The sequence below is a fragment of the Pagrus pagrus genome, assembly GCF_965226575.1.
Source record: "Pagrus pagrus genome assembly, chromosome: 19".
Classification (NCBI taxonomy): domain Eukaryota; kingdom Metazoa; phylum Chordata; class Actinopteri; order Spariformes; family Sparidae; genus Pagrus; species Pagrus pagrus.
This window is the reverse complement of record NC_140203.1, coordinates 6,785,793-6,805,822: the sequence shown is the minus strand read 5'-3', so window position 1 is coordinate 6,805,822 and position 20,030 is coordinate 6,785,793. Positions and strand designations below refer to the sequence as shown.

Here is a 20,030-nt window from a genome sequence, read left to right as displayed (position 1 = left end):
GTTCTGCTGGTGCATATATTAATAAAGTAATGCAAGAGAACAAGATAGCCTAAATAAATAAATAAAATAAAGTAATGCAACAGCGTATTGTATTGACTGTTAATGTGCAGCTGTCTGTTTTGAAAATGAAAGTACTATAGTAGGTTTTCTGAAGGATGCACAGTGAACAGTGATGTCTGCTCTCAATAATTAGAAATATCACTGGCAATGGGAAGCACGCCAAAGGTAGTTGCAAAAAATGACCAGCAGGTGTCGCACTATGTAAACCTTTTCATCAATAGCTCAGAAATGTCAGTGAATGCTTCACTGTCACCTTGACTGTATGTCTGAGACTACAGCTATTAAACTGTGTGTAAATGCGCAGTGCACTGAGAGGAAAGAGACTTTTTTAGTTACCTGATACAAAATCAGGAAAAAAAAACTAACATGGTGATGAATGTTTGATCATGCGGCGCCCTCTGCTGGATAATCATCAGTGATAATTCTCTGTGGGTTCATCACTGCCAGATGCCATTGTCCCATCACACAGTTGTCATTTGTCATTTTAACTTTCATAACAGTGAAGAACTCAGTGAAATCCTTTCCCACCAAAAGGAAAGAGATTGACTGACATGATGAGAAGACTGGTTGCGCTGTGTAAAAGATAAGAAATTGTGTCGGGTGCCGTCAATGTTAAAGAAAGTGGGGAAAAACACCTGGATATCTTCCAAAATTTAATGAGATCTGCTCTGGGCTCCGACCCATCCTCGGTCCAAGTTTTATGGGAAATCATTCATGACAAACCAACAAACAAAGAGACAAAAGAAAACATAACCTCCTTGGAGGAGGTAGTGAGTGTCAACAATAAAAATCTTTACAAACGTACATATTTAACAACTTTCTCTTTAATGAAAAAACTCTGTACAGCAGTCATTGTAATTTACCACAGTAACAGATCATTACACCACCAGATCTTACGTAGTTTGTAACTAATTTTTATTTTCATTACCTTTTAAGTGTTCAACATGTATTAAATGGTATTAAAACACATTATAATGTAGCTATGAGCTATAATAAGGTAATTTTCTGCATTTATGAAGGCACGGAATGTGTCAACAGTTACAAGTTTTACTGTGTTATCATTTATCATGTTTATATAAGAGCATACAATTATGGAGGTTTCACAGGCATTATATAAATACATGAATAAACACTTAAAACTACAGTATAGTGCATTAAACCAATTATTAAATGATAACTGCTTATAAATCCTAAACAGCGGGGCTCTAAATTAAGTGCCGGTCCTTCTTTTGATTGACTGCTTTGTCTATAAAATGTTATAAAAGTTGTCAAAAATGTGACCAATAGATGTCTTCAAATTACTTGTTTTGTACAATATCTGATTTGTAAAGACATAAAACAGAAACTGCTCACATTTGACAAGCTGCAACCAGAGGGTATTAAGAATTTTTGACGCTGGTTTGAGCTCCACTTCCACTGATATCTCTCTGTTCTGTCAGGTACCAGAAGCTTTTTTACATTAACAAAGGTAGTTAAAATAAAAACCCAACTACAGTCAAACCACCAGCTCCTTACTCCCACTTAAAGAATCAGACATCAGATTTTCCTGCTTGAAACAACCACAGTTTAAGCTGCCAGTCCTCAGAGTCACTCCCTGTTTTTCTCCCAGAGAAAACTCGACTCCACATGGAGGATGAGAGGATCAATTCAGTCCTGAAACATCTGTCAGGCTTCACTGTGAAACAGGAGGTCCAAACATCTCCATGGTCTCAAGAACGAGCGACAGATGATCCAGGAATGAGTTCACAGAGACTCTGAGGATCCGAGCTTCATCTGCGCTCCACCTCCTGAAACACATGAAGAAGAAGTTCAGCAGAAGACATCAACAGTGGGACTGTCAGATAAAGGTTGAGGAGGGTTGAAGGCGTGTTTTCTCACACAGACAGCTTGCTGCCGGACACTGTGAGCTGTTTGCTGATGCCGCCTTTCCTTGGCTCTCGATCCGGTGACAGAGAGCGCAGAGCAATGTCGGCCTCACGAGATGACGGGAAGGGAACTTCCAGAGAGCTGCACGAGGGTCAAGGAATCTATCACTGTCTGTGTCTAAAAAGAAAATCTTCTTTTTTGTTGTTTGCATATGGGCATTGACGGTAAAGTCAATATACACAGACATATATATTGTCAGAAGTGAAGGGAAGTACCTAATACATGTACTCAAGTGCAATTTTGAGGTACTTGTACACTACTTGAGTATTTCCATTTTCTGCTACTTCATATTAAAATTCAGAAGGAAATCTTGTTCTTTGGGTTAAACTCACAAACTGTACGTCATTATATACAGTCAATAACATGAGCTCCACATTTATCAGCTGCAGCATCACAGACATGAACACATAAATGCTTCAGTCATATCATATTCCTCTGAAGTGGGTCTGCACATTCAGTTCTTTTACATTTGGTACTTTTAACTAATATCTTTATACTTTCACTTAAATAAGATCTGAAAGCAGGACAGAAACTGTACTTTTACTTAACTCTAGATGATAGGTTGAATATTGGACAGACATTCACTCCGGAGACACCCAGCGGCGCCTCTTACCCAGGTTGGGCAGCAGGTGGACGGTTAGCCGTCATAGACGTGTAGCGCTCAGCTAATGGTTAACCGTTAACATGGCGTCTTTCTTTAATAAACATAAAGATAGCTCTTTAAAGAACACATATATGACTGAAAGATGAATATCCAGAGCTGACGTTAAAGGATACAACTCCAGCTGGCCCGTCCCATCGTTTGTTCCTCCGTCTGTTGCCGCCATCTTGCTTGTTGTGTTGAAGAAGAAGAAGAACTTCCGGTTTAAGCTTATCTTCTTCTGCGGTAGAGACACAGATTGTAGCTGCCGCCCCCCAACGGCGGACTACAGTATTACAACTGTCTCAAAAATGACACAGCTAAATAAAAATACAATAAAATATGATTTGGTCGATTTTATATATTCTACCATTGACACACTTTCATATTTAGTATACTGGCTTTTGTCCTGAAATGTTATTTATGACAAGGCTTTGTGTTGCCTATAGTTAAATAAGAATAAGGTCAAAGTAGCAAAACCTCAATTAAAAGATACAAGTTTAAATATACACTCCAAATACTTCAGTAAAAGTCGTTAATATTATCAGCAAATGGTCCTTGAATGTAAGCAGCATCTCTTAAATAAGTTTCCAGACTTTTGCCATAAAATGTGGTGTGACTTTTACAGATGTGGAATGTAACAGGGCACATCTTCTTACATTATTCGCATTAAATCTGCACGTTTGTATACATAATTATACTTGCTATAGGGGACCTACATTGCCTATCTCATTATATTTATAGAGTATGGTATGTATTGCTGTATTGCTGCTGAGGTTTTGACATCTGGCAGTGCAAGATGGTGGTTGTGACCCCATTTCTCTCTATTTTCACAATTTGTACAAAGCAACAATTAACTGATAAATGGAGAAAATAATCAAAACAACGACTACAAGAGTTTAATCCTTCTTTTACATTAAAACATGAGTCACAATAATCTAATGATGTCTTATATAAAAGTCTAACAGTCTCATGGGGACATTTTATTGAGTGCTTTTAATACTTTAAGTACATTTTCATGATTATACTTACATACTTTCACTTCAGTAACATTTTAAAAGCAGAGCTGTTACTTGAGTAGTTTCACAGTGCGGTATTAGTACTTTCACTGGAGTACTGGTGTGAATACTCCTCTGGACTTTTATTTTGTAGTAGTGCTGTCAACCCCAGCTGTGCTCATCTGCGCCTCCTCTGTCCTCTGAAGCTCAGTCTGTCTCACTCCGGTCCATCGCTGCTGTTGTGTCCACAACCATGACGTCGCCTGGACGTGTTAATTTACTGAATTATATCTGAATGATTTTATTAATTGATCTCTTTGTCCCGCTCGGAAATTAAGAGGCAGAACCGACCGAGGACTGACTCTCCTCCTCCTCCTCCTCCTCCGGCTGCAGCGTTTCAACGATCCGCTCTTCAACACTGAAAAAGTGAGTATATGAGGGATCAGTTTACAGACTACAGGATAAATATTCACTCTGTATGTGCTGTTAATTACATCTTCACTGTGTATTTGTTAAGTAGAGAGGGAGACAAGGAAACAACATCTTTTACTTCAGTGAAAGAAGCATTAAAATACTCTGTTACAAGTACAAATCCTGCAATCATTGCTTAAAAATGGTTTAAAATGGTAAAAAAATACTCATTCTGCAGAGACACACATTCAGAATAATATATATGTATCATGTCATTGTATTATAATTTACTTTAATGCTGCTTCGTCTAAATTACATACAATTACATATAGGTATACACTCAAAGAAACAATCATTTGCCTTTTAATTACACATATTCCATATAATTATTATATCCAATGCAGTTTAGAGTCAGAAATGTTGAGTCAGAAATGCATCACCTATGTATGATACTCAAATAATAAATATAAATATAATCAGATGAAGATATTGAATTTTAATTTACGTCGACTCGACATGAAGTGTGACACTTTGCAATTAACCTGTGTAATCAAATTTGACGGGGGATTTACTTGATGTAATTAAAGTCAACCTTTGAAGCAAATCATTTTTTTTTTTTGAGTGTCCTGTTGTGTTGATTGTGAATTTCACATGTGCCCAAGTCCAATATCTAAAAATGCAAGCAATTAAAACAGCAGGTGACAAAACACAGGCAAAGGAAAATACAAGAAAAAGAAAAGAGTAATAGAGAAAACTGAGGAAGAACAACAGAAAGACAATGGCAACAACAGGAGAGAACGCAGGATCGGGGAACAGGAAACAGATGAACCAACGAAGAAGAATGAAGGAGGAATGCAGACTTATGTTGCATTCACGAGGTCCTCCGATTGTCTTCGTTCTTCCAACATCGGTTTATGTCGCGTCAAGTCAGAATGAGGGAGCAACATGGACGATGAACAGCAAAAAGACAAAGACAGGAAGTGGAAAGTAAAGCACGACTCATGAGGATATAACCTACAAAGGGAAAAAGGAAGAGTAGCAGAAAATGAGTGACGTAAAAGTGCCACAAACTTTACTTAAGTAGGGTACTTGAGAAAATGTTATGTAACATGTTTCTTCCTCCCCCCTCTTCCTCCTCCTCCAGTATTTTTTTTTTTTACATGGCTGTGTCTAAGAGTACCGGCACCCTGAGGGATCTTCAGCTGGCTCTGCAGCTGAAGATCGAGGAGCTCAGACAGAGAGACGCTCTCATCGACGAGCTGGAGCTGGAGCTGGACACTAAAGATGATCTGATCCGGCAGCTGCAGATCGAGCTGGACCGACACCGCAGCGCTTCGCAGCAGGCAGTCAGCTCCGGGGAGGCGGTGAACACAGGTGAGTCGGTGCAGATACAACACCTGACGGTTTAAGATATGATATGAAGTAACTCTGTGTTGATGACTAAGAATGACTTGATCTTTGTTGTAGATTAGATCCCAAATGTTTCCAACGGCGTGTTTCATTTGGTCACCTGTTGCTTTAACTTCCAGGAAAAAGTTAGAGAATGAGGAAGGAAGTTGTGAACGCGAGGATGACCGAGGTTGATCATTTGTGTTTATTCGTCCCAAACAACCACACTACTTTACTGTCCGTTAGCTGTAAGCTAGCGAGCAACTACACAATTCAGGTCAATCACTGACTTCAGCACTCACCACAGACTCTGGTTCTCTCTCTTCTTCTTCTCCCCCTCTCCTCTCCCTAACGTTACGATCATGAGGTAAAACACATTTCCCTTCAGCTCCAGTTGACATCACAGAACATAAACAACCGACGACACCTCCGTGGATCACTGCTGCAGTCAGGTTAATAAACAGGAGTGAAGATGAATCCACTTCTCTGAGGTCAGATCAGACGGGTGTTTATTCCTCCAGAAGTTCTGGCTCTGCACCTGAGCTGGAAGCCTTGAGACCCCTCGTGGTATAAAATTACATAATTTGAGTTTAATCAGACACCAAATAAGTTGAGTTGTTATATTATCTTCAGATCTATTATACTCGTCCCAAAAAGTAAAACAAATGCTGCCTATAAACATCCAGAAAGTGTTTACTATTATATATTTATAATGCACATTACATTTTATTTTTGTTTGTTTCATATCTTTCTCTTCAGGACATCTAATTTCTTTATACTTGAGAAGAAAAATCAACTTGAATTTGAACTTAAACCGCCCCCAGATTGTTGCATTTCCAGGAAAAACACAGAGGATGTGACTCTAAGGCTCCCGGCTGGAAGAGACCGCAAAATATAATTACAACGTGTAATTTACTCATTTAGAAGATATTCGCTTATTGAGTCACTGGCTTCAGTTTTTCTCCTCCTGACGTGCAGCTGCTGCAAGACAAAAGAGAAAACCTGCGAGAACTGTTTTATCAGACGAAACGGCCGATATCTGCTTTAAGTGTATGTCAACAGTTTTTACGTCATTGCCTCCAAATACCACCTGTAACATGTGAGCGGAGGACTCAGGTTACTCAGTTGCAGCTTGAAGGGAAAAGAAGGCTGTGGCTGAAGCTCCAGGCTCGCTGTGTGTCAACGACTGGGGTTTGTGTTGTCAGAGGACAGACTGATTGAGTGTGTTGATCTGCACATCACACACTCACACACACACACACACACACACACACACAATAGATAGGAGAAGAAACAAAAAAGGAAAACGTGGTAAATAATGCAGCCAAAGGATTTCTGGCCAGACTCAAACCAAACCACTGGGACACAAGGACGCCTTCGGTCTGATGATGTGGGTTCTGCTGAAATGGCTTTAATTGGCTCCATTTGTCAAAATCTAGTTTTTATAGTATGTTCATTATTTCAGTATTGTGCTTAAAGGTCCAGTGTGGAGATAATATTCTGAGACATGTTTTCATTAGTGTCTAATCATCTGAAATGAAGAATGTTTTTTGTTAACTTAGAAACCTATTATATCTACAGAGGCAGCAGGTCCTGCTATGTTTCTACAGTAGTCCAGAACGGACAGACAAAACATCGGTTTTCAGTGTTTCTAGCAGCCACCGTACACAGATTTGATTGGCTGAGTAGCGTAACATGAGATACCTCGAATGTAATTGGTCAATCATTGGCAAATCATCCCCCCTCAAATCACGTATTTCCTGTAACACTGTCACAATCGACAGTTTCAAAATCAATGCAGCAAAACCGGAGATATCATCTTTTTTATTCCACACATTCTTCTTCTTTGTCAAAACCTGGTGCCTACATTACCCACAATGCAACTCAATGGCTCATTTTGCCTTAAGCCTGCAGCAGGGGTGAGGGGCAGCTACAGAGGTCTGATAAACTCACGTCTTTCTAACTCCACACCAACAACTTTGTATCATTTTGAAAACTTGCTGTCCGACTTAAGTGACGTCACTTGAGGACATTCATCAGACTTCCCGCAGCTCCCTCTGAGGTTGAATCCAGATTTGGTTGCAGACTCTTGGACTTTTTGTGGGTCATATTCCAGCAGATATGGGGAGGAACGAGGGGTTAATGGGGGGCCCAGCAGCTCGTGCCTTTGGATGTGACCGACCGGTTGTGCCTGCTGAATTAATGTCCTGTTTCATGTGTCTATGAGGAGCAGCGGTTCAGCCTCCAGCAGCACCCGATGAGCCTCAGCGCACAAAGAGACAGGCCATCTCTGCAGAGCCCACGGCGCTGGACCCCTCCCAGCTCACCGATGTTACACTCACCAGCTACTGCAAGAGCAAAGAGTGAGCAGAACACACACACTAACACACACACACACTCTCGTGGATGAACCCTTTCTGACCTCGTTGTGTTTTTGTAGGTCGAGTGAGCTGATCCAGAGGGCTCTAATGGACAACGACTTCATGAAACACCTGGAACACGGGCAGGTAATGACCGCTCTCTTATCATCATCTTTCCTGTACGTGTGATTTTAAAAAAACAAACTCATGTGTTGGCTCGTGTGTGCAGATTCTCACCATCATGGACTGTATGCATCCCACCAGCTTAGCCAAGGGCTGCTGTGTCATCCAGGAGGGAGACGACGGCTCCATGGTCTACGTTCTGGAGGGTAAGCCCGGTCAACGTTTCTGCAAACTGTCGGTCAGTCAGAGTCAGGTTCAAATTCTGTTTATGTCAGCTGAGATTATAAAGAATAGTTTTAGTTTACATTGGTATAAAACAGAGAAAAGCCACAAAACACAAAAGACTTTAGGGCGAGGCTACCTCCCTAAGTCTCTACCATGACATGTCCTCCGGTTCTCAGTCAGATCAAGTCAGGACATCCTCTCCAGCTCCACCTCTTGTCAAAATATGGTCACTTCTGACTCCAAAAACCTGGCGATGTCCAAAACACCAAACTCAAGGCTTCAAAATGGCAGTCCACAAACCAACAAGTGACCTGGGTAGCGTGTTCCTGACTTGCCAGCGTGTTATTGGTTAGCTTGCCGGCTACAGTAGTTCACCGACTAGCCCTGAAAGTAGCTACTTTTGTACAAGAACCAAATATTTTGGAAAAAAATGAGGAAGACGTTCACTGTTTCATCCTGCGGGGAACATAAACATACATCTACATTTGTTCCAGATAAGAGGACAGACAAGGCAACACTGCAACCACGGCCAGATAAACTATCCTCCCTGTAGACCAGAGCCTGTTCTGTCCAGTGGGACAAATGTAATTCAAGGTGAAGCGTTGAATTGGTCTGATGTGGACAGACAGGCCATTTATCTGAGCGCAGGCAGCACAAGATTGCAAAATAGCTTCTATCAGCCCGAGTAAACAGAAGCTCCATCAGAGGCATTATGTGACACGATGTAAAATGTGGAGAAAATAGCCGGAGGAGACGCACATTATGCCAGGAGCTGAGGTGATATCATGGTGAGGTCATTGTCTGGGAGATGTTTTAGTGTGTAAAGTGATAAAAAGGCTGCTCGCACACATACTGCATGAATAAAAGCTCGAGTCGTGGCTTCGGTCCGGTTCAGTCATATGTTCCTGACACCTTCACTCCTCATCTCTCATCAAAGTCTTAGTTGTTGTTCCCTCTCAAGGACAGCCAGTCTGTCACACACTTGGGCTGAAAGGCAGCGTTGCCGCGGTGCGTCGCTCCCTCGCCTCTTTAAGAGCTGTTAAAAACGCCCCTGATCAGCACGAGTCGTTCGGTTTAGTCTCTTTAAGCTCCTAACAGAAGCTAAATCCTCTCTTTTGAATTCATGGCTCTCCTTAAGGGTTCAATTAGGATGGATTTCTTTTCATTGTGATCTCTATTGTCAGTCTGAGCATGTGTGCACTTACTGAGAAGTGAAGGAAATGAAAAAAGCACTGTAACGTGGAGGCAAATGTAGCTCTAGTAGTAGTTAGTCAGGTTTGTTACTTCTCTATTTACAGTTAACCTACTGTAGAGTATTTACCGTTAGCTAGCCGTCAGCTTAGCTAACATTAGGTTGCTATGGCTCTTTTTCACTCTTGGTAAGAGCTGTACTGTACATCTTGTTAATAACATTTAGCTTTCGATTTCGTATACAGTGTTTTTGATTATTTTGATAATCACCTCAGTGTCTTAGATCACCGTTAGCGACATTAGCTGGCCATGCTTAGCTAACGTTCGGTTGCTTAAATGGCTCTTTCTTCCACTGTTGTGGAATGTGCGCCGTCTTGCAAAAGTGAGCAGTAAAGCTCTGACCTCATTGCTCATAAAGTAGTCAGTGTTTTTCTTCGTTTTAGTAGCCAGCTAGGCTAGCTGACTGTCAACAAACAAATCAACAAAGTGCAATTTATCCTGAGGGGAACAGGAATGTTAGTTAGTTAACATGCTCTTCTAAATATTAGCATGTCTTGTGAGCATGTTATCATGTTGATATCAGCTTTAGTTGCCATCACTGCTTTGTCCTTTAACAGAGGGAATGGTTGAGGTGACTAAACAAGGAAAGAAACTCTGCACCATCGGTCAAGGAAAAGTGTTTGGGGAGCTGGCGATCCTGTACAACTGCACTCGCACAGCAACTGTAACAGGTAAACACACGAAACACACAGTTACTACACACTGGAAGTAGCAACCTGCTGCTCCCACCAACAAGCCCATTATTCTCGGGCTGTTTGATGTTCAGACGTGGCGGAAATGGCTTATGATTTTGTCAGTCGGTGTCACGGACGTGTGACCTCGAAAGTCCCGGTGAGGGCCACCACATCCGTCAGTGCTGCTGGAAGTGAGATGAATTCAGGCTGTGAGAGTGGTTTAATGGTGCACTACCATTTATTCATGCAGTGGCAAATTGAAGCTGTGATGAAGGTCAACCACAATCATCATCCCTGTACAGTCTTTTTTTTTTTTCTCTGTCACCTGTGGAGCGCTTTCAAAAGACTGCTGCACACACACACACACACACACACAAAACATATATTTCTTGGTTACTCCTGTCTTTTAGAAAGACATGCTTAGTTTTTCAAAAGTGGGGCTTCATGCTGTGATATTTCAATATCAGCAGAAATCATAGAAACATATCACAAAATCTGAGGAAATAATACCAAAACCTATCAGCATGCTAATGAGATTTTGATTGTGTGTTATGTTGTGTGAACTGGCGCTTATAAGCTGACATATGAAAATATCAATTTACCATTTATTTAATTTACCATGGGTGTGGTTTAGATGTGACGACCAGCAAGGTTAGCATAGCTGCTATAGCATCAGTTATATCAGAACCGGAGAGTATACTTCATTGACAGAAGAACCATTGAAGGCTTTTCTCAATGGAAAACATGATTTTTGGTTTTCTCCTGTCTGGTAAGAGTTTGATTTACCAATGGCACCCAGATGGTTCTGTATAAAACACCATCTGGCGCGTAAGGTTAATGATGTGTGGGAGGTGAAAGAGAAACAGGGGAGTGATTTTGGATGCAGCTTATGGTTTGATTATTATAGCAAGCTCCATTTTGGATCTGTTTTACTATTGGTAAAATGCTAGGATTTCCATTGCATGCACATCACAACGCTGCTATTTGAATCATCTGCCCCCTCAAGTGGTTGCCAGGTTGTGCACTAGCTAACATTGCTAAAACTAGTAGGAAAACTTTAACGTTGCTAACACTAGCTAGCACTAATGCTTGCTAGCTAACATTAACATTGCTAACCCTAGTCAGCTTATGATTGTGTTGCTAACACCAGCTTACACTAATGTTGCTAATGCTAGCTAGCTAATATTAAGTCTGCACAATATGCTGGGCGTGTACTTTAGAACTTTTTTACATGTTTTTCCACAAACTGGCAACTACCAAGACTCTTGATCTCTGACGCAGTACAAATACCACGTGCTACCAGCGGTGTTACTCTACTGGCTCACATACTCGTTTGATATCATGTATTCACAATCATAATAATGTTTTTAAGGAGAAGACATACTTTTATTCTGCACCTTTCTACAAGCTCTGTAGAGGTTTTATTTTTTTTAAAAAAAGATCCGTCTACATAACAGTGTTATCAATATGAACTTTAAGAAGAGCCGACGGTTGTTGAGTAGTTGCCAGGCAACCAGCAGAGAGTCCAGGAAGCTTATTGGTCGCAGCCAAGAAAGTCCTGCACAGAACCCACGTAAAATGGCGAATTATCGTTTTTTTTGCACAGTTTTTCTTCCTGTTACACAACCATGATATAACGTGTTAATCACTGAGCTTTAAAGGCGCTGCTAGATAGATTTTGTTACCTTTGCACAGAGCATACTCGCTGTTACCCTTAGGCCAACCGGCACGAGAGTGGTGTCAACTTCTCATCAAAGTCTCAGCAAGAAAATGAATAATTGTATTTCTTTCAACAGTCAAGTGTTGTTTTATATGACGGCTTATCCGGAGGCCCCAAATCTCATTGAATACAGTAGATGAATTAATGTCTACAAGTTCAAGATAAGTCATCTAGTCGCCATAAAGAAAATATGTTGAATTTATAGGCATCTTAAAGGAGAAAACTCTCTACTGATGAGCTTTCTTGATGTCTTCGACTTCCACTTTTCATTCTGTCTCCTTCACCTCGCTTGTTGATGTTATTACACTCAGCTCGTCGTCGCTTTGCGAGTTAAATCCCTTTATTTTCCTGGCTGACGGTCGCGCGTTAGATGATGGATTGGCTTTAAATGTGGTGTCTGTCTGTTTTCTGTTTGTGTGTTTATCTGTGTGTGCATCACTTGGATGTGCTGGAGGGATGCCTAGACCCTGACTGATAAAACGATGTGTTTTTGGCAAGAATTTGTTTACAGCACTCTTTTTCTTGGCTGTGTGAGGTATCAAAAAAAAAAAAATCAGACAGCTCTTTAAACCCCATTTATCTTTAAGTGAGGCGCTGACTTCACCTTTTGTCTTCTCTGTTTCAATCAGCGTCCTTGTGTTGTTCAATGTCATTCAAGTGAGTGAAAGAGAGAGAAAGCACATTTATTATCGCCAAAGTAATCAGCCAGCAGGCTCTCGATCACATGTCTGAGCAGATAGAAAGTTTATCTGTAGTTAACTTTAATCTTTGACTGGACAGAAGCAGCCTTTTCGGTGTATTTTCTGACACGACTTTAATCAGCGTTGTTTCCAGTAGAAGCAGACAGCTGTTTTTCGTACCACACAGCAGACAGACGCAGATAAAAACTAGCTGTGGAGCGTTTAGCAGCTAAAGAGCCAGATCTTTCCCTGCCAGACGGGTGGTGGAGACCAAAAACAGAGCTAAAATAGAGTGAACATTGGACTTGCATTCATTTGGAGGACACAAACATGACTGAATGAATCATGTTGCTCCTTAATTACTGGATTTGTTACGAGGCAACTGTTTCTGAACAAGTCCTCTAGATAAACTTAAAGGAATAGCACGACATTTTAGGAAATTTACAGACGATTGATACCACTCTCAAGCAGTGGTGGAATGTAACTCAGTACATTTACTAGTACTATTATTACTAGTACAAGTACTGTACTTAAGTACAATTTTGAAGCACTTGTACATTTCTTATTGTACTTTTTTTTCTCTTTTTAGTACATTTATTTGATTACTTTAGTTACTACTTAATGTGCAGATTGAGTGCTGCATCAGAGACAAAGAAGCACATTTCTAAATTAATTAATTTGATCAGAAAAATAATTAGCTCAGAAAATCGGATCCAATCTAATATAAAAGACTAGGGAAAAATAAAAAGGCAAAATGTAATTCTCTATCAGTATTCAACAATAAATTCAGAACACGTGGGAGTCCTTATAAAACTGTCTCGCGGGCTGAATCTCTCCGCTGGGCTGCTAGTTTGAATCTGTGCTGAGATGAAGACATCATTAAGGGTTATTTTCTCCGTCTGTAGAAAACTCCCTCCTGAGCGACTGTCGACAAATTGATGGAGCGCTCCTTTAAATTGTAAAATGAAGCCGAGGCTGTAGGATGAGCAGTATGAACAGCTCTGTGGATGAAGAGCTCCACACTGTAGTGCGTTCATACAGATTATGGTAATGAAAATAGTGGAGGATGAGGCAGAGTGTGGGGGTTTAGAGAGGGCCAGGAGTGACGGGTATACATGCGAATAAACATGATGGATGTTCAGTATAGAAGAGACGATGAGGCCTGAGAAACATGGAGGAAATTGTGTCACCTGCCCTTCTGGATTTAAACACTTTCCTGTCCTTTGAGGTGAAGATTGTAAGATAATTTGTTCTGGGTCCCACTGTGACGCAGAGCAGCAGGTTGTACAATTAAACCTTTGATGGGATTAACAGAGGGAGATAACCACTGATGTTTACGTGTGTTTTTAATTTCACTTTAAGACGATCATTGTGAGGACATCTCCGCAGTGCGAGGCCGGTTCTCACTACTTCAAAGGAGAGTTTGAAGGTTACGACTTGGTTTTAGGCCGAGTAAACATACCTACAGACATCTAATGTCCATTAATGCACACCAGCCATGCCAACAGAAAGCAGATTGTTTACTAAGGCATTCAGTCGTCATGATCAATTATTTGTGACTAATGTATTTGTTTCTGAACAATTACCTTTGTAACTTTTACCCTTTTCTCTCTCTTTCTCTGTGTGCCTGTAGCCCTGACGGACATCAAGCTCTGGGCCATCGACCGTCAGGGTTTCCAGACCATCATGATGAGGACTGGTCTCATCAAACTTTCCCAGTACACAGACTTCCTCCGCAGGTACAGCTCACACGCATGCTCCCCACTTCACTGTTTTTAGCTCTCACCACATGACAGTGACTCACATCTCTCGCTCTAAACTCTCCTCCCAGCGTTCCCTCGTTTCAGTCGCTACCTGAGGACATCCTCAGCAAACTGGCTGATGTTTTGGAGGAGGTGACGATTTTCCAAACAGTTTCTCATTCTCGCTCACAGACGTACAGTATCTGTTTCTGCCATCTGTTCCTACGTCTGACAAATACAAATCTCTGGAAACATTCTGTTCAGTAATCTGAGGTATTGTGTGCACATGATTCACGTCTCTCTGCTCTCCCGCAGACTCATTACAGCGACAGTGATTACATTATCCGTCAGGGCGCCACCGGAGACACATTCTTCATCATCAGTGAAGGACAGGTGAGGAAGAGGGATGACAATGGGTGAAAAGAGAGCAATTAACAAGAGAGAGAAAGAGAGGGAAAAGGGGATGGTTTCAAGGCTTCAGTTTGGCTGAGTTGGTCCCAGGTCCATTGTCAAACAGGGTCATTGTGGTACTGTAGCTCTTAACAGCTGTACGGTTCAATGACAAACGATAAAAGAGGCTGTGATCTGTGATGTCTACAGGTGAAAATCTCCCAGCAGAACTCAGCCAGTGACGAGCAGGTGCCTGTGAAGACTCTGTCTAAAGGGGACTGGTTTGGAGAGCAGGCTCTGAAAGGGTGAAACACAAACACACACACACAAAAATTAAAAAGTTACGAACAACTTCTTCACAATAAAAGCCCCTTGTTATTTAGTCATTTTAAAGCTTTTATTATGAAGCAGCATTACAGGAAACGTGTTTTCACCAGCAGTAAGTCGCAGTCGCAAGACATCACCGCAACCCGCTTGGCGGCGGGGTGGGCCTAGCTTGGCCCAACTACGGAGCAGGTCCATCATGGGCACAGCTCAGCTCTGCACTGTAAAACTGGTGATGGAAAAGCAAATGGAAAAACACTAGAGCTGTCCACCAGGTCTGATGAGGGCCTCTGTATACAGTTTTGCCACCTGCCTCAAGTTCCCCCTCCTCCCACTCGTTAACGGAGGAGGTACAGACCAATTGTTCCACGCCTCAAAACTTGAAAAGACGCTGTCAAAAAGGAAAAAATCCTGTCAAAGTGGCTTTACTCTTTGTTCTCACTTCACTTAGTTCCACCTCAAGTCAGACATATTATGAGGACTCCCTGTTTCAGGCAAGTGTTTAGTCCCTCGAGGCTTTCGTGATGAAATTAATGGATTCCTGGGAATCTTTGGTGTGATTTTTTACGTTAAGATCCTCTGCTGAACACTGCAAAAATCAGTCCAACAACAATACACAAACTTATGTCTTATTTCTTTGTCTCTTTTGCAGAGAGGACGTTCGCACAGCCAGTGCCACCGCTGTGGGAGATGTCACATGCCTGGTTATTGATAGAGAGTCAGTGAGGATCTTTGTTAACCGTGAACATCAGTTTTTATACGCTTGGGCAGTCTGTTGCTCACTTTGCTCTCCTCTTTAAAGACATCTTTGTGTTCTGCTGCTCGTTTACACATATTTCAGGTCTTTCAAACAACTGATTGGAGGACTGGACGATGTCAACAACAAGCAGTATGACAGCGATGAGGTCAAAGCAAAGTGAGTTCATCGTTATATTTTGGGAAAGTGTCCTTGTGCATGTAGAGGTTTATGTAACAGCTGCTGCTGAAGGTCAGATGAACATTACGACAACATTTCTAGAGTCGATATTTTTATACTAATTTTCCACTGAACAAAAGCCTGAGTTAATGGAAATCTTACAAGGTTGCACCCGTTAACATTCCTCTTAACACCGCCGACACGACTCAAGACTGAGGCTGAGGCTGAGTGTCAGTTCAGGCGAGCGCTGAGGTTGTGCTTGTATTTTCGGTTTCATTCATGCCTCACGATCACAGGATCATTCATCAGCAGGTCAGCTGATATTCAGAAATTTGGAACATGAAAGCACGTATATCAAGCAGCAACAAGTCCGAATATAAACAGATTAAAGTCACACAATAACCTCATATAATGACCTCATATGAAGCCAATAAAAGATAAAAGCACAAAATATATAGAAGTGCATACAAAAATACTAGAACAGTACTCAAACAAGCACAATTTAAATAAATAATGACAATATAGGTAACAGTAACCCATATAGTCTACTTCTGTGTCGCCTATGAAAAAAGTCCCCAGACTCCCGTAAAAAATGCACAAATTTATGAGTTGTTGAGTTCAGAGAAGCTTTATAAACGTTGTGTGAATCTGTCTCAACAAATTCTTAATTATTTGGGCCTTCTTGTAAATTCAGCAAAGGTTATACACGAAGATATTTCTTTCTTTGTGTAAAAAACAACCTGTCAAAACAAACAAAGAAGATGCAAATGTTCTCATAAGGCAGACAGAATGGCCAATAAAAGGTTTGGCAATATTTGTGGAAAGGCATATAAAAATACTGGCACAGTACTAAAACAAGCATGATTTAAATATGTAATAGCAATAAAGTTAACAGTAACCAATATAGGCTACTCCTTTGTCGCCTGAGATAAAAGTCCCCAGACTCCCTTTGAAAATGAAACAATTTTGTGAGTTAGGCGTTAGGAGGAAATTCATAAATGTTGTGAAACGCCGTCTATGACAAATTCTTAATTACTTGGGCCTTCTTGTAAATTCGGCAAAGGTTATACAAAGGTTATACATGCCGTTACGCTTCTTCCTTCACAATGGATGGAAACAAGCATTAATTACATTTGCTTTTGCTGATTTTCTGTATATTTGGTTACATTTTGAGGTACTTATATATTTAGAAGGAAACTTGACTCATGAGTTTCCTGTCCTGTACAACAGGGACATCTTCTGGCTTTAGAAAAGAGACTAATTTACCTTCTTTCTCCCTCTTACTGTGTCCTCCTGTGTTCCCTGTAGACTGCAGGCAGAGGCAGATTTCTTCTCCAGCGTGTCACTTAATGATATCAATATAATCTGCACTCTGGGGATGGGAGGCTTCAGTCGAGTGGAGCTGGTGACTATATGAAGATGCTCTGTAGCAGCTGATAATGTAAAGACGCATGCTCTTTGTGTCTGTACTGAATGTATTCTGTACATTTGTGTTTTCAGGTGCAGTTAAAGAATGACGCCAATCGATCGTTCGCCCTCAAAGTGTTAAAGAAGCGTCACATCCTGGACACCAGCCAGCAGGGCCACATCCTGTCAGAGCGCCGCATCATGATGGAGGCTCACAGTCCGTTCATCATCAGGTCAGACGGCGTTTTTGAGATTTTAGCCTTTCTCTTACATAAAACTATTCCTTCAGTCTAACGTCTGTCTTCCTGCAGGTTGTATCGGACTTTCAGAGACGCCAAATATCTCTACATGCTGTTGGAGGCTTGCCTCGGAGGAGAACTGTGGACGCTGCTGCGAGACAGGTGTGTGATTGTGTGTTTGTGTGTCTGTGTTTGTGACTAAAAGAAAAGAAAAAGACGTCCTCAGTGTCAGTCCTTTTACCTTTCAGGGGCTCATTTGATGACGGCACCACTCGGTTTTACACTGGCTGTGTCATTGAGGCTCTGGCTTTCCTGCACTCCAGAGGAATCATCTACAGAGACCTCAAACCCGAGAACATCATACTGGACAGCCGAGGATACGCCAAGCTGGTGCGGACACGTTTCAAACAATGTGGATCATGTTTCTCTCAGAAAATATTCATGAGGTGTGTTTCTTTCTTCCAGGTGGACTTTGGCTTTGCTAAGAAGGTGGGTCTGGGGAAGAAGACGTGGACATTTTGTGGGACTCCTGAGTACGTCGCCCCGGAGATCATCCTGAACAAAGGCCACGACAATTCAGCTGACTGCTGGTCTCTGGGAATACTTGTCTTTGAGCTGCTCAGTGGCAGGTACAACAGATATTAAAAGCAAATCTTTGGCTCACATTAGCCAGCTCGCAGGATCGCTTGTGTTTGACAATGTGCAGGAAAAATGTCCCCTGTGACTACTAAACTATTATGTGATATCATTAGGTAATAATGACTCATGCATTAATGAGTAGTTGGATGAGGTGGAGCTCATTTTGAACCATGTCTCCCTCTCCAAACTCCAGTCCTCCATTTTCAGGCTCTGATCCCATGAAGACCTACAACATCATCCTGAGAGGCATCGACATGATCGAGTTTCCCAAGAAGATCACCAAGAGTGCTGCCAACCTCATCAAACGACTCTGCAGGTTTTCAATCCACCCGAAGTGTCCAGATAAAGTGCGACAGGGTGCTGTTTGTCCTCGTAATCATTTTTATCATCTGTGTTTTCTCAGGGACAACCCTTCAGAGAGGCTGGGAAATCAGAAAAATGGAGTGAAAGATATACAGAAACACAAGTGAGACCGTTAAGATGCTTTTCATGAGATTTCGCTCTTCTGTAGGAGATGAGACTGTAGTCATGGAAACATGTCCTTGTCCTTCAGGTGGTTTGAGGGCTTCAACTGGGATGGCCTCCGCCAGGGAACCATAGACTCTCCATTCACGCCCACGGTGGGTATCCTTCAGCGGCTCTACGACTGACGGTATACAGATGACAGTATTAACATCCCGTGTTCCTCCATCAGGTGGAGGGGCCGCTGGACAACAGCAACTTTGACTTTTTCCCAGAGGACGCTGAAGACCCTCCTGTTGATGAAGAGTCTGGTTGGGACCTCGAGTTTTAGCAGGAGGGGATCGTCGTCTTCGAGCTGACTGAACAAAGAAAACAGTGAGAACAGGATTCGTCAGAACGAGGGAGTGAATCCACAACAGAAACAGTTCAAGCTTTTTATTTCTTACCGATGTTTGCACCAAAACTCAGAGAACAAAGACGTGAAAAGCCAAGAACAAACAGACGACATTAACAGTGAATAAAGTGAATGATCACAATCACAGAGGATTACGGCCACTGTTGAGAGGAAAAATCTGAGATTTCAAGAATAAAGTCAAAATATTTAATGCAAAAAGTCAAAATACTACAAGAACAAGTGGTACTATTTCAAAATAGTCATAATTTACATGAAAAAATAGTCATCTTTGATATGTTCTCTTTAAAGACTTTTGTTTTTATATTTTGACTTTGTCTTGAAATATTTTTCTGGCCCTGCTAGTCTGCAGATTTATCAGGCTCATTATTTTCAAACCAAGACGAATAAAACCTTGAGCCGCTATTTATTTTCAATTTAACACAAAGTTATGACGTTTAACATTTTCCCAGATGGCTTTTTACGAGCTTTTAGGGTCCATCCAATCCAAAGAAGAGCGGTTTGATTGCAGCTTTAATTTGAAAGTGAAAGGCTCACACAGCGTTGCTTCTTCTTCTGTCCTCGTTGCCAATATTATGATACTTCTTACAGTAATTTATCAGAATCTGACTCTGTGATTAATAATATATTAATATATATATATTGTGTTTGAGGTGCCTTAAAGAAATATCAACACAGACCCATTTCTTTTTTCTGAGTAAGACGAAAATGATAAACATCAGTTCAGAACATTATGCTGCCTTCAGGTACAAGGTCTGCAGGGATATAATACGTCAAGGTTGATTCAGTATGAGCAGTACAACCACAGGGGTAAATATGACAGGGACAGCTGGGCTTCTCTAATCCCCAAGTAACTGAGATGTGGCATGTATGAGCAGAGAGAAGAAGAATCAGGTCAGGGATTGACAGGAAACAGATACGTTCTGTACTTTCCAATTATATTTTCAATTTTAAGTCGTCACTCATGACATCTTTGCCTTCTGTCCCCAGTGAGTGTGTCTAATGTGTCTGGAAGTGACCGTTTGCTAAATCCGTCCTCGAA

General features: G+C 41.3%; 2 protein-coding genes across 2 annotated transcripts; one reads left to right on the top strand and one right to left on the bottom strand.

The window, feature by feature from the left end:
* Nucleotides 1-864: 864 nt before the first annotated feature.
* On the bottom strand, nucleotides 865-2,843 carry LOC311274550 (EKC/KEOPS complex subunit Lage3-like). The gene is made up of 3 exons (XM_084382312.1): nucleotides 2,764-2,843; nucleotides 1,939-2,067; nucleotides 865-1,847 (listed from the first exon to the last, which is right to left on the bottom strand). The coding sequence occupies exons 1-3, from the start codon at nucleotides 2,811-2,813 to the stop codon at nucleotides 1,733-1,735; spliced, it is 294 nt and encodes a 97-aa protein (XP_084238438.1). The 5' UTR covers nucleotides 2,814-2,843; the 3' UTR covers nucleotides 865-1,732.
* A 1,012-nt stretch (nucleotides 2,844-3,855) lies between these two features.
* On the top strand, nucleotides 3,856-19,557 carry LOC311274537 (cGMP-dependent protein kinase 1-like). The gene is made up of 21 exons (XM_084382288.1): nucleotides 3,856-4,050; nucleotides 5,180-5,409; nucleotides 7,658-7,787; nucleotides 7,865-7,931; nucleotides 8,014-8,113; nucleotides 9,941-10,054; nucleotides 14,091-14,196; nucleotides 14,289-14,352; nucleotides 14,515-14,592; nucleotides 14,800-14,894; nucleotides 15,566-15,631; nucleotides 15,755-15,829; nucleotides 17,138-17,234; nucleotides 17,330-17,469; nucleotides 17,548-17,637; nucleotides 17,724-17,865; nucleotides 17,941-18,104; nucleotides 18,308-18,430; nucleotides 18,518-18,580; nucleotides 18,668-18,734; nucleotides 18,809-19,557. Exons 2-21 carry the CDS (start codon nucleotides 5,196-5,198, stop codon nucleotides 18,905-18,907), a joined length of 2,094 nt encoding a protein of 697 aa, XP_084238414.1. The 5' UTR covers nucleotides 3,856-4,050; nucleotides 5,180-5,195; the 3' UTR covers nucleotides 18,908-19,557.
* Nucleotides 19,558-20,030: the final 473 nt, after the last annotated feature.

Bases quoted from the DNA above. Each gene is read 5' to 3' on its own strand.
- LOC311274550 (XM_084382312.1), bottom strand. From the start codon at position 2,813: ATGGCGGCAACAGACGGAGGAACAAACGATGGGACGGGCCAGCTGGAG. The intron at 2,068-2,763 runs GTATCCTTTAAC...ACCCTCGTGCAG, and splicing joins GGGACGGGCCAGCTGGAGTT to CTCTCTGGAAGTTCCCTTCC. The intron at 1,848-1,938 runs GTGAGAAAACAC...CATGTGTTTCAG, and splicing joins TCCGGCAGCAAGCTGTCTGT to GAGGTGGAGCGCAGATGAAG.
- LOC311274537 (XM_084382288.1), top strand. From the start codon at position 5,196: ATGGCTGTGTCTAAGAGTACCGGCACCCTGAGGGATCTTCAGCTGGCT. The intron at 5,410-7,657 runs GTGAGTCGGTGC...TATGAGGAGCAG, and splicing joins CGGGGAGGCGGTGAACACAG to CGGTTCAGCCTCCAGCAGCA. The intron at 10,055-14,090 runs GTAAACACACGA...GTGTGCCTGTAG, and splicing joins TCGCACAGCAACTGTAACAG to CCCTGACGGACATCAAGCTC.